The sequence below is a fragment of the Oreochromis niloticus genome, linkage group LG4 (assembly GCF_001858045.2).
Source record: "Oreochromis niloticus isolate F11D_XX linkage group LG4, O_niloticus_UMD_NMBU, whole genome shotgun sequence".
NCBI lineage: Eukaryota > Metazoa > Chordata > Actinopteri > Cichliformes > Cichlidae > Oreochromis > Oreochromis niloticus.
This window is the reverse complement of record NC_031969.2, coordinates 804,517-816,362: the sequence shown is the minus strand read 5'-3', so window position 1 is coordinate 816,362 and position 11,846 is coordinate 804,517. Positions and strand designations below refer to the sequence as shown.

General features: G+C 41.8%; 1 protein-coding gene and 1 long non-coding RNA gene across 4 annotated transcripts; one reads left to right on the top strand and one right to left on the bottom strand.

Annotated features, from left to right (window-relative positions):
* Positions 1 to 1,485: 1,485 nt before the first annotated feature.
* Positions 1,486 to 11,598, top strand: LOC102077747 (uncharacterized). Of its 2 annotated transcripts, none has more exons than XR_003219794.1 (3): positions 1,486 to 2,008; positions 10,428 to 10,558; positions 10,868 to 11,598. It is a non-coding gene; the product is annotated as an uncharacterized LOC102077747 (long non-coding RNA). The 2 variants fall into 2 exon arrangements; XR_267686.4 differs by lacking the exon at positions 1,486 to 2,008 and adding an exon at positions 9,018 to 9,174.
* si:dkeyp-72e1.6 (transmembrane protein 238) lies at positions 5,772 to 8,039 on the bottom strand. 2 transcript variants are annotated; one of them, XM_005462873.4, is made up of 2 exons: positions 7,100 to 8,039; positions 5,772 to 6,117 (listed from the first exon to the last, which is right to left on the bottom strand). In XM_005462873.4, exon 1 carries the CDS (start codon positions 7,651 to 7,653, stop codon positions 7,132 to 7,134), a length of 522 nt encoding a protein of 173 aa, XP_005462930.1. In that variant the 5' UTR covers positions 7,654 to 8,039; the 3' UTR covers positions 5,772 to 6,117; positions 7,100 to 7,131. The 2 variants fall into 2 exon arrangements, with proteins under 2 accessions (XP_005462930.1, XP_005462929.1); XM_005462872.4 differs by having other exon boundaries at positions 7,118 to 8,007.
* Positions 11,599 to 11,846: the final 248 nt, after the last annotated feature.

Here is an 11,846-nt window from a genome sequence, read left to right as displayed (position 1 = left end):
AGACCCCTCACACCCTGGACACTCACTCCCCCCCCCCCCGGACACTCACTCCCCCCCCTCCCTCTGGTAAACGCTACAGGTCCATCAGGTCAAAGACAAACAGACTCAACAGAAGTTTTTACCCACAGGCTGTCAAACATGCCCTACCTCCACCCTGATTGGAGGATAACTGCACTGCCAACACTCATGGACATTACACCTTATTTATAAATCGTATTTCTGTTCATACTTCAATGCAACCAACACCCTTACCACTTTAAACTGTATTTATTATAACATTATTTAGTATAGTTCCAACAGCACCCCCCCACCCCCACTCCACTCAATGTGCAATATCATCCCCCCACACACTAAATGTGCAATATCACTGATCACACTGCACCTCTCAATGCACCTGCTAGTTAGATGGCATGTATGTGTATGTATATATATGTAAGTGTGTATGTGGAAATATGTGTGTGTATACATGTACGGATGCAAATATGTATATATACATATATGTATGTATGTGCGTGTATGTTTGCAGGTGTATGTATAACTTGTACATATCTTTCTTGTGTAAATGTAAATTTGTCATTGTGTAAATACTTACGCTATTGTGTACTTCACACACACGGAGAGATGCCAAACTGCCTTTCACTGTTCTTGTAACAGTGACAATAAAAAAGCTATTCTATTCTATTTTAATAGGTCTTTAAACAGCTGATAGGCCACCTCCGGACACACCCATGCCTCAGCAGGTGATCCCTATCAGCTACCCAATCCACAGTAGATTAAAACAATGTCAAATAACACACTAAAAACATGCAATACAAACAGAATAAAATCATGCAAATAAATAAACACGCTTAAACACTAAAATTCAGAATAAAACCAATATACAAGATAATACAAATTTCCACTGTGTGACAGTTGTCTCCTGTGACACGGGTCTTGGGGGCAGCAAGTGCCTCATCCATGCTATGACCTGTCCCTTAGATGGGTTGTAACAAAAGAAACTACAGAAAAAGGAACAGAACTTTTGTAGTAAAGAAATCTGGACAGATTGCTGTGACAATACAAAACAGCTCCTAGAACAACAGTGTAAAAGTGTTTAATCCCCATTACTTATGTTTTACTGGGTAACACTAAGAAAATTACTAAAGTAATATATCAGATATGTTGCATCCCAGTGAGCAACAGAGGTAGTGGAAATTACAAGCAGAGCAAATTTTAAAATGATACTGGGGTCAATATAACACTAGGCACAGTCCTGGCTCTTTCTGGTGTGGGAAATGCTGTCTTGGCACTACTTAAGCATGCTTTCATTAGTGCAGAATAATTTGTAACTATGAAGCATTGTCCTAAAAAGTTGATTCTGTTCATCTGGACATAGCGTTTTCAGAGGGAGAAATGTTTTGTCACTCATCTAAGTGACTTCTTTAGACTCAGCTGACTGCAGGGCTCCCCAATCTTATAAACAGTACATTTGCATAATGACTGAAACTAACACCACTGATGAACAATGGGCTGGGAGGTCAATTTCTTCATCATTAATTTACAATGCTTATAAAAGAGAATACACTCCTAAAGGTGTTTGAATTCACAGACAGACTTCTCATGCTGGGTAAGTTTAAGACCAGGCAACAGGAAATTTGACCTACTTGTTGTTGTGCGTCAGAAACATCGCCAAAATATGGAGAGTGTCCTAAGCAGCCAAAAGAGAGAAGTATGCCACACTGAGGATGGGGACAAGTGGGTGAAACATTTTGTCTGACAGATAGCACACCCAAGCAGAGAAAAACATCCTTGCAAAAGGGTTGAACTTTGCTGTGACGCTGAGAAAAATCCCACTAGTGGAACTGATCACAGCAAGTGAAAAAACAGCATTGCAGACATGAAGCAGAGCAATTGCAAATGAAAGTTTCGGCTTGTCTCAGCAGTGCAACCAAAATAAGCATGGAGGAGAGGAAGGCATTTGCATCACTTAGTAACGACAACAACACTATCATCCTTCTGGCAAACAAGGGTAGGTGCACAGTTTTGATAAACAAGAAAGACTATTGTGTTGGAGGTGTGGTCTGAGGAGGGGTGGTGCAGTGGGCTCGAGGGACAGTGCCAGGGAAACTGGTGGGGCAGCTGAAAGCCATTCAGCACATATGCTTTCGCTATATCAGTGATGGTGGGACCTGGAGGACAGATGGAGCCAGCTGGAAAGCTGAGAAGTGGTGAACCTGTAAGCAGGGGAACTGTAGAAACGAATGCATTTTGTAATAAAGAAACCACACAAACTCACCAAGTGTCTCAGGTCTTTACCAGGCTTCACAACTATCATGAGAAAATTTTGTTACTCCTTAGTGATAAAAATACTTATGAGCCCCTGAAACGAGACCCAGGAAGTGGTTAGAGGAAGAGGATGTTAGGTAGTGTGAAGCAGTTAGAGCAACACATTGCTACTGACTGGACCTCATAACACAGGGGAATCTACATCAAGTCTGTATGGTTTACCAAAGATACATAAACACGGTATACCAATTTTCTGTATGATCAACTTGGTAAATGGTAAATGGACTGGTTCTTATATAACACTTTTCTACTCTAAGCTCTCAAAGCACTTTACACAGCTTGGTCACCCATAACATCTCCAAGTTTCTGGCTTCGATCCTCAAACCGTTAGTAGTCAGCTCTAAACACCACATCCAGAATACTTTTATTCTGTACTTAATTCCACCCATTTCAAATACAAGGGTGGTAAAATGGTAAATGGCCTGTATTTATATAGCGCTTTTCTGGTCCCTAAGGAGCCCAAAGCGCTTTACATATCCAGTCATTCACCCATTCACGCACTGGTGATGGCAAGCTACGTTGTAGCCACAGCCACCCTGGGGCGCACTGACAGAGGCGAGGCTGCCGGACACTGGCGCCACCAGGCCCTCTGACCACCACCAGTAGGCAACGGGTGAAGTGTCTTGCCCAAGGACACAACGACCGAGACTGTCCGAGCCGGGGCTCGAACCGGTAACCTTCCGATTACAAGGCGAACTCCCAACTCTTGAGCCACGATCGCCAGTCAGTTCTACAGGCAGAAACATGGGAGTGCCATGGGTTCCCCAGTCTCACCCATTGTGGCAAACGTGTACATGGAAGAAGTGGAAAAGAGGGCTTTGTTATCCTACCCTGGAACACCATCAAGTCATTGCTTCAGGTATGTGGATGACACCTGGGTGAAAATCTAATCTCAGGACGTTCCACAATTCACGGATCACATTAAGTCGGTGGACAAACACATCAAATTCACCAGGGAGGATATGAAAAGTGGCAGGTTAGCCTTCTTAGACTGTGAGATTTCCATCAGTAATGGGGGACATCTAAAAGCTGATGTGTACCGTAAACCTACGCATATGGATCAGTATCTAAGGTTTGACTCTCATCATCCACTGGAGCACAAACTGGGTGTCATCAGGACGCTACAACACAGAGCGAACACCATCCCCACTGACACAGCGGCCAGGGAGGCAGAAGAACAGCACATCAAGAAGGCCCTGAGTAAATGTGGTTATCCCAGCTGGACTTTTGTCAAAGCTGGGAAGGCACCTAAAGAAAGCTCCAGCCGATCCAGGAGAGAAGGACAACCGCTGCCTAAGAGAAAACCTGTAGTGATCCCGTATGTGTCAGGAGTATCAGAACAGCTGCTGTGCATTTTTTCTAAACACCGCATCTCTGTGGCTTTTAAACCCCAAAACACGCTGCGCAACACAGAAGAGCAACCTCATCAGGCCAGGACACTGCAGTCTATTTACACCTACAGGCCAGTGGACACTCTTTCAATGATGAGGATGTACACATCCCGGACAGGGAGGAACGCTGGTTTGAGCGCCGAGTCAAGGAGGCCATTTACGTGAAAAGGGAAAGATCACCTCTGAATGGAGGAGGGGGCCTAAGGGTACATCTGTCACCATCTTACAATGCTGTGATTGCAGCCATTCCCCAACTCTCTGCGAATAGTACTCATGGCCATTGATCAGTGGTCGTGACAATTTGCTTATTAATTGTCAAGAAACTGACTGATGTGTGACCGGACTATCTGGTTGGTTGTACAACCTCACTGCTAGATGCCACCAAATCCCACAGTAGTCTTTAATTCTACTTAATCTTGATTTGAATGCCACAACCTGAGTACTGTTGCTGATCACGTGAATGCTTTTATGGCCACCGTTTACCTTATTCTATGCCTATAATTACCTGTGGGAAATGTGTAGAATGTTGACAGTGGTGGAAACGTAATATTTCCATGATGTGTCACAGTAAATACTCACAATGCATGAAAAGGTTAAATAAACCTGATAAAGTGAAAGATCAAATATGTAGAAACGGAGCTTTTCACATTTTCAGAGAACAAAGAAAAGTACACTGAAAGTAAAGGTAATTTAAAAAAAACAAAAATAATCTTTTATTTGATTAAATCTACAATCTTTTATCTAATTTGAGTGTGTCAGCCATTGTACATCAATGAGGGAAAAATTGAGAAAAAAATATATCAGTTAAATAGAAATGCACAACATTTGTACAAAAGGGGAATGGAAATAGAGCTTAGAAACATGGGACATACTTTAGTTATAAAAAATAATAATAGTACATCCTAGTTTAACACAATATCTGGAGTAACTTTTCTTCATTCATGCTGTAACCAGTTCATTTAATTTCTTTGTATTGTACTGGTTGGAGAACCTATAATGTACGGGGAAACAGTGGAGCTAATGTTAGATGAAGCAGCAGTGTCATAAACACAGCTAGGCTGGTTCCAAAGGTTAGTCACTAAGGCTTGCTATCAGCATGCGTGGAAACAAGAAGACCAGCTGCCAGTTACACCTTTTTTCCACAGTCCTGTTTTGTTCAGGAAAAACACAACACTCCACTAGTGTAACATTCTGGCTGATGCAAAATCCTAGCTCATAATATGTACAGAAATCATGATCACTATCTGTATTAAGGTAAGAGTCACCGTATAAGTGGCCTGAACCAGGAGCCGGATTCAAACAAATTTACAGCAGAAGCTGCTTCTGCTTGATATTGATTGGCTGTCTATCAATAGTCTGTGGGTTTTATTTTCTACTCAGATGCTCAGGAGTGAGAACCTCCAGATCATCAGTGATTCATTCTGCATGTTAATATCTAAATTATCCCAATCTATGATCTTTCTGTAAGCCCAACCATGTTGGTTTTTTTGCTGCAATTAAACCTGACCACTTTGTTCAAATATATCTATATTTAATATGTCACATTAGAGGGCATAACACTAGTTAAAAATCTTGCCTCACAACAAGAAAGTCCTGGGTTCAAATGCAGTCTGGGATCTTTCTCTCCTGTGCTTGTACGGCTTCCTCCCACATTCCAAACATATGCATGGGTTAGGTTAACTGTGACTCTAGATTGGCTGTGGATGTGAAAGTGAATGGTTGTCTGTCTCTTTGTGTTAGCCCTGTGACGCACTGGCAACCTCTCCAAGGTGTACACTGCCTCTGAGAGCTCCTGTTATACTTAAATGAATAAATGGAAGAGGATGGATGGATGTCATATTATTATTCACAGATCAGAAGATATATTAACATGGACACAAAAAAAAGAAAAAAAAATCCTTCATATATATATATATATATATATATATATATATATATATATATATATATATATATATATATACATATATATATACATATATATATACAAACAAACAACTTTGAAGATGAGACATGGAAAGTTAAAAACATTTTTCTACTTCTGTGTACTAAACCTGACATCATCACACCATAATTGGGAGTGAATTATAATAAAAACTTTACCATTCAAATTTGTCTGCAGGGCCATCCAGTGGGTTGGATTAGACCCTTTGACTGGTTGGACCCCTGAACTACAATATCTGTACCAGTGTCAAACTACCCGGATTCAGGCTGCCACAATTTGGACATACTGATTAAAAAGACAAATCTATTTAGACATGTTAGACTCAACAACCCGCAACAAAACTATGCAGACATCACATTTTTATGAATACTTTCTCATCAAAACACAAAGAATAAACAGGCTTTGCAGTAGCTGGAGTCACTGAAGATGGCTTAGGGCTCTGTATGTCTGTAGTCTCTATTGGGAAGAAAATGAATAAAGTATTAGTTTGAGTTGACAAGTAGTACACAAAGAGTGCATTTTATCATGCTGCAGCAGTTATTATGTGGAGGGCGAGGTTACAGGGAAGTTTCAGGTAAACCTGCTATTGTTTAAACTAAGGGCTTGTCTTTCAGTGACCAGTCAACTGTAGTTAATGATTATGCGTGATAAAAGTTTTACTGCCACAGTTAGAGGCATTTTTTTACTTCTGCTTTTAAAGTCCATCAAAAACAAAGCTATACATGGCTAGACAGAAACCTGTCTTTCGTTGTACCATTACCCTTACATATAGTATCTGCGAGGGTCATTTATGTGACTTAAACTCTGTAATCCAGTGATCATTGCACAGATTTGAAAAAAAGAACTTCTAGTTCAAAATGTAATATGTTTTATAATGTTTTGTATTCATCAAATATCACTAACTGTGGGGTTTTTTTTTTATTGGGATAAAGATGTAAATTGAATGCTATGACGTCAGCTGAACACCTACAGAAGATTTGGGACAAGCTTAGTGCTTTAAAAAAGCTGATTTTCTCACATTTCTTGATAAAATACATTTTTAGAGCCTTTATCAAGTTTGAATTTGCACTCTATATTCTATTGCTATGATTTTAAACACAAATATGCAACTGTCATGGAAATGTAAATGAGAAACTAACAAAAGATGTATCCCGGCCTGTCCCCAACACACACACGCACTGTGTGAGGAGTAGCCTAGTGTTGCTAATCTGTTGGAAAAACGTGATCAAAGGGTTAAAGGTATTAAAACCCATGTTCTGTATATTGTTTCTTATACGATATGAATTTTTGCCATCTTTGTCGTTGTACAATATCATTTCAGTTAGTTTCCGTTGTTCAAAGTCTTGGTTTTACGTATTTTTCATTTGATTAATTTACTTTTTTTTCACTGACTAGAATAACTGGGCCTGTGTGCGCTGCACTGTGAGCCAGGCCTCACCTGTACGCCAGGCCTCACCTGTACGCCTGTCATTATGCAGGTGATGTCTCTGTAGCGGTGTGGGGCATCTCTACGCCACAGTCTGCTATTGAGGAGGTAGCAGTCTGTATGGTATTGCCCATCGTTGCCATGGCTACGGTCACCCGCTCCGGCGGTGACACAGGTGGCCCCGAGGCTGACCTGGGCATGCGGGCCGTACGGGTAGCGGACGGTTCTCCGTTCCTGCGGAACGAGTTTCGGATACCGGTGGACACGCGGCTGGAGAGGCGCCTCACGGCGCCGCTGATACCCCCAAGTCCACCCTTGTTCTTTTTTAGTAACCCCACATCATCCTCCAGCTCTGCCGGGGGCACTTCGATGTTCCCAGAATACCAGAACACCCACCAGATGAGGCTGAGGAAGATGACGATGGCGCCCGCGTAGATGAGCAGGTCGTAGAAAAACACGTTGACAAACACGCCGAGGAGGAGCACGGCCAGTCCCACAATGTCAAACACCACCGCGAGCCAGAAGCAGCACACACAGCGACCCAGACCCCGATAGGCCGGCTCCATGTCCCCTAAAGAGAAGTCGGTCCCAACGACGCCACGTTATTTCCCGTTGTCTTTGTGCCGCGGCACTGAGCGCGGCTCCAATGTGAGCCAGGTGTGGCGTCCTGTCCGCTCAGGTGCGCTGCCCCTGAGAGGAGGGGCTGTAGACGCTACCTGACGGCTGAGTTCATGTGCGTTTATGCTGAGCGTTTTTAAGGGTGTAGCTTACTGGACCTAGGCTTTGAACGTTACAGTGCAGCTGGGTTATTCTCAGCTTTCTTTTTTATTATTGTTCATTACACATTTAGACATGGCTCTGTTGTTTGGAAAAGTATGACTCATTAAACGTGAATATGTGAGCGACTTTGCTTTACAAACTGAGAGGCCAGCATTAATAAACTACAAAAAAGACTACAGATGATCTGACCAATACAGCCTTCACCATCTGATTTTTAGAACTGGCCACCACAAAAAAGCACAATTGCAATATTTCACAATCGACTAAGAAGATCATTTATATTCATGGGTGAATCATCCCTCTATCTCTACACAGGAACACTCCCTTAACCAGTAGCGTACTGCTACTTTTAGCTGCTCTCTTGCCATAAAGGGGTAGCCACAGCAATTAGCTCCATATGTTTGAGTTTTATGCAAGATACCTTTCCTGACACAACCCCAAAGGGTATTTGTGTCTCCGTCTAGAACTGAACCAACAACCTTTTGCTTGACAAGTAGATGTACTAACCACACCACTTAAGATTTCAGTGCAATGGATAACAGTTTTCTCCCGCCTAGTTTTTGCACTTGTTTGCACGTTAAACATGTCACCAATGTTATAAGTAAATATATTTCTAAAGGTGCTGCCAACATGAAATTCTCACCAGCTGTCGGTAATATCCCATCCAATCCACATTTGCAAAGAAATCAAATACATATAATATAATAATGAGAAAAGACAGGGAAAATAAGAACATACAGCAAGTTCTGTGGTTCATAACAACATGGAGGACCACAGTTTTAAAAAATATTGTATGAACAGACTGTCAATACAAATTTTGATATGATTACCTAATAAAAATTGAGAAGACACGAGACTGCATCACCCTTTTTTGCTTGCAAATACAGTCAGAAGTCTCACACTGTTACATGTTGCCAATCAGTGCTGTTGTGTCTCCTAACAAGATGAGAAGATGAAGAGGAGCCTAAATTCAGCTTCTCCCCATCTGTCCATCAAAAACAGGAAACATCTCAGAAGGTGATACAATGAGGTATGAAGAGATGAACCCCTGTGCCACCAGAAATGATATTGTTAAAAGGTGTTGTGTCACCATGCGCCTTCTAAAAACTTCACTTCTCCTTGGTATTAATTGTGTTGTGCTGAAAGGTGGGACTCGTTTGGAAGTGATCCAATCATGGACTGGTTCTTATATAGCGCTTTTCTAGGGAGGGCCAGGGATCGAATCACCAACCTTGCGATCAGCAACTGACCTGCTCTACCTCCTGAGCTAGAGCCGACCCCATTCAGAAGAAACCTTGTGCAGTAAGGTTAGATGTGTAGATTTGATCTGCTACTGACAAATAGGGTGTGAGAGAGAGAAGAGCAGGCATGTGGACACATTTGATGTAAAGGAAAATAAGATGCTTTGTGAACTGGAGCAACTCTCACTGGTAAAAACACTTTATGCAACCTAACCAACTTTAGATATTTAGCCAACTGAAACTAAACTAAAAGAACGTAGATGCCTGAAAATGACCAAAACTACATCAAAACTTTGTCAACATTAATATTCATAATTATGCTGAGCTCAGGGTGGCCTGCTGAACACTTCATGCTTAAAGACTGAAGTCACTGAGTGCTGTCAGGGTTTCTCAGCTGTTCAGTGTTCTGCCTAAGAATCATTTTTAAATCACTTTGTTTTTATTTTTCACTGAAAATAAGCTGCATTTAGCTGGATCAGTTTTAGGATGCTAGTACTTTTAATGCTGGCTCATGATTTTCTTTCATCTGCCAGTTGCAAAATTAGCTGTGGGGGAAAAAACAAAAAAAAACAGAAAATGGTCTCCATCCTACTTTTGTTCCATGCTTTGACACACACTGCTCCCATCTAGGCCGCATCCACTCCACAGAATTCAGCCTGTACCCATTATTCCACACCTCCCATCATGTTTGCTGTGCATCCTTAAAATTAAATAAAATATAACTGAGGTTGCCCTTTCACAGCTTGTTTTCACCTCAAAGCTAATGTACAGTGCTGCTGGTCTGAGTGCTGGATAGATGCCCTTCTTGCTTATTCTTTGAGTTTTGAAAAATAAACTACAATTGACAAAAAAAACTCCATATTATTTAAATGTTACATTAAATTTCTCAACTTAAGCTCAAGTCCATAAAACTAAATTACTGGAGTCACAGAGGAAGTGATCTATCCAATCCGGCATCTTTTTCGATAGATGAGACATCCCTTGCTGACCATCGCAGAAAATCCAAGTTTAAGGCTCTCGTGATTTACTTCTTCAGATACTCTTTTATCTACAGTATATATCCAAAATATACATCTAAAAAAGGGCAAGAAGAAAACAAAGAACCCTGAAGTGACTGATATGAGTGGATTTTTTTTGGAAAGAGCTGCCAGCGACTCTTACATGAGCTGTAAAGTGTACAAATCTCATGAAACAAGAGTCTGTGCAGTTTTCTCTTGTTCTGTTATTCAAAGGAAGAAAATCAAGAAAATCAAGTGCATATAATCAATTAAATAATTAAAAAAAGATGATACAAGTCAGTTCGAAATTGTTTCAAACAGGGGGATTCAGCATCAAGGCTGCTTTGGCTGCCATCTGCCAAGAAACAAGTGGTGTTGATAGGATGACACTCGTCCAGCAGCCCAAAAACATATCGTACGTACGTGTAAGCACATGGAAGCTGGCGGTCAAGGTAAGCAGCACTACATCAAAGTCACATCACACCATGTTTTATCGTCTTTTAAGATTCTTACAGGACCATCATTCACAGAATAAAAACTGTGTATTCCAAAGCTCTACAAAGTGACATAAAAATATTAATCACAAAAATATGGTTAAACTTTTTGATACAGTGCACAGGGCAGACGTAGAGAATTTGTCCTGCTGGTGCTCAGAAAACAACCTGAAACTGAATGTAACTCATAATGGACTTCAGGAGACACAGACAGGTCATTCCCGACATCGTAAATGGAAAATGAGTGGAATCTGTCTCCATCTTCAGGTTGCTGGGCACCCACATCTCTGCCATTCTCACCACAACACCATCACCTCAGTAAAGGCGGCCTGGCAGCAGCTGCACTTCCTCCGTGTGCTGAGGACCAGAAGCTGCTGCTGACCTTCTAACGCTCCTTGCCTGGGTGCTGGTACGCAGGGGCCACAACTGAGAACAAGTAAGCTGCCTAAAAGATCATTGGCTGCCCTCTGCCACCCCTGGAGGCCATTGCCAGCTCCTCCTGTCTCAGGAAAGCCAGGGCGCCACAGGTGACCCTCTGCACCCCACTCACTACCCGTTTGACCCGCTGCCCTTCAGATGGTGCCTCAGGTCAGAGTCACTGGCAGCTGAGATATTATAGGTAACAGGGCCCAAAGCCTGAATCTATGGAACAGCTCTACAGAGCCAGAAGTGTAACGTCCAGCATTTTTAAAAATGTATTTAAGAAGTGAAGAGTCCAATCTGATGCTTTGAAACATGCAATTTTTATGTTGCGATACATATTTATATATACAACTGATTGCTATGTAAATACACACACATGCTCTAACTGACTGCACTTTGTAGGTCACACCTAACACAAATCCCTAAATAATAATATGGCAGAAATCTAATGCATTTAGACACGGTTCAGCTGACAGGACTGAAAGGATCACTTGTTACCTTGAAGCAGCAGGAGATCACACTGGGTGGCACTCCTGTCAGATCCACAGTCTCACCAAGACTGGATGATAGAAGCAAACTGTACTTGGTGATTCTGTTCTCAGACATGTGAAGCTAGAGACACCGGCAACCATAGTCAATTGTCTTCCAGGGGCCAGAGCAGGCGACATTGAAGGAAATTTAAAACTGCTGGCTAAGGGTAAACGTAAATACAGTAAGATCATAATTCACGTCGGCAGTAATGACACCCGGTTACGCCAATCGGAGGTCACTAAAATCAATAATGAATCGTTGTGTAACTTTGCCAAAACAATGTGGGACTCTG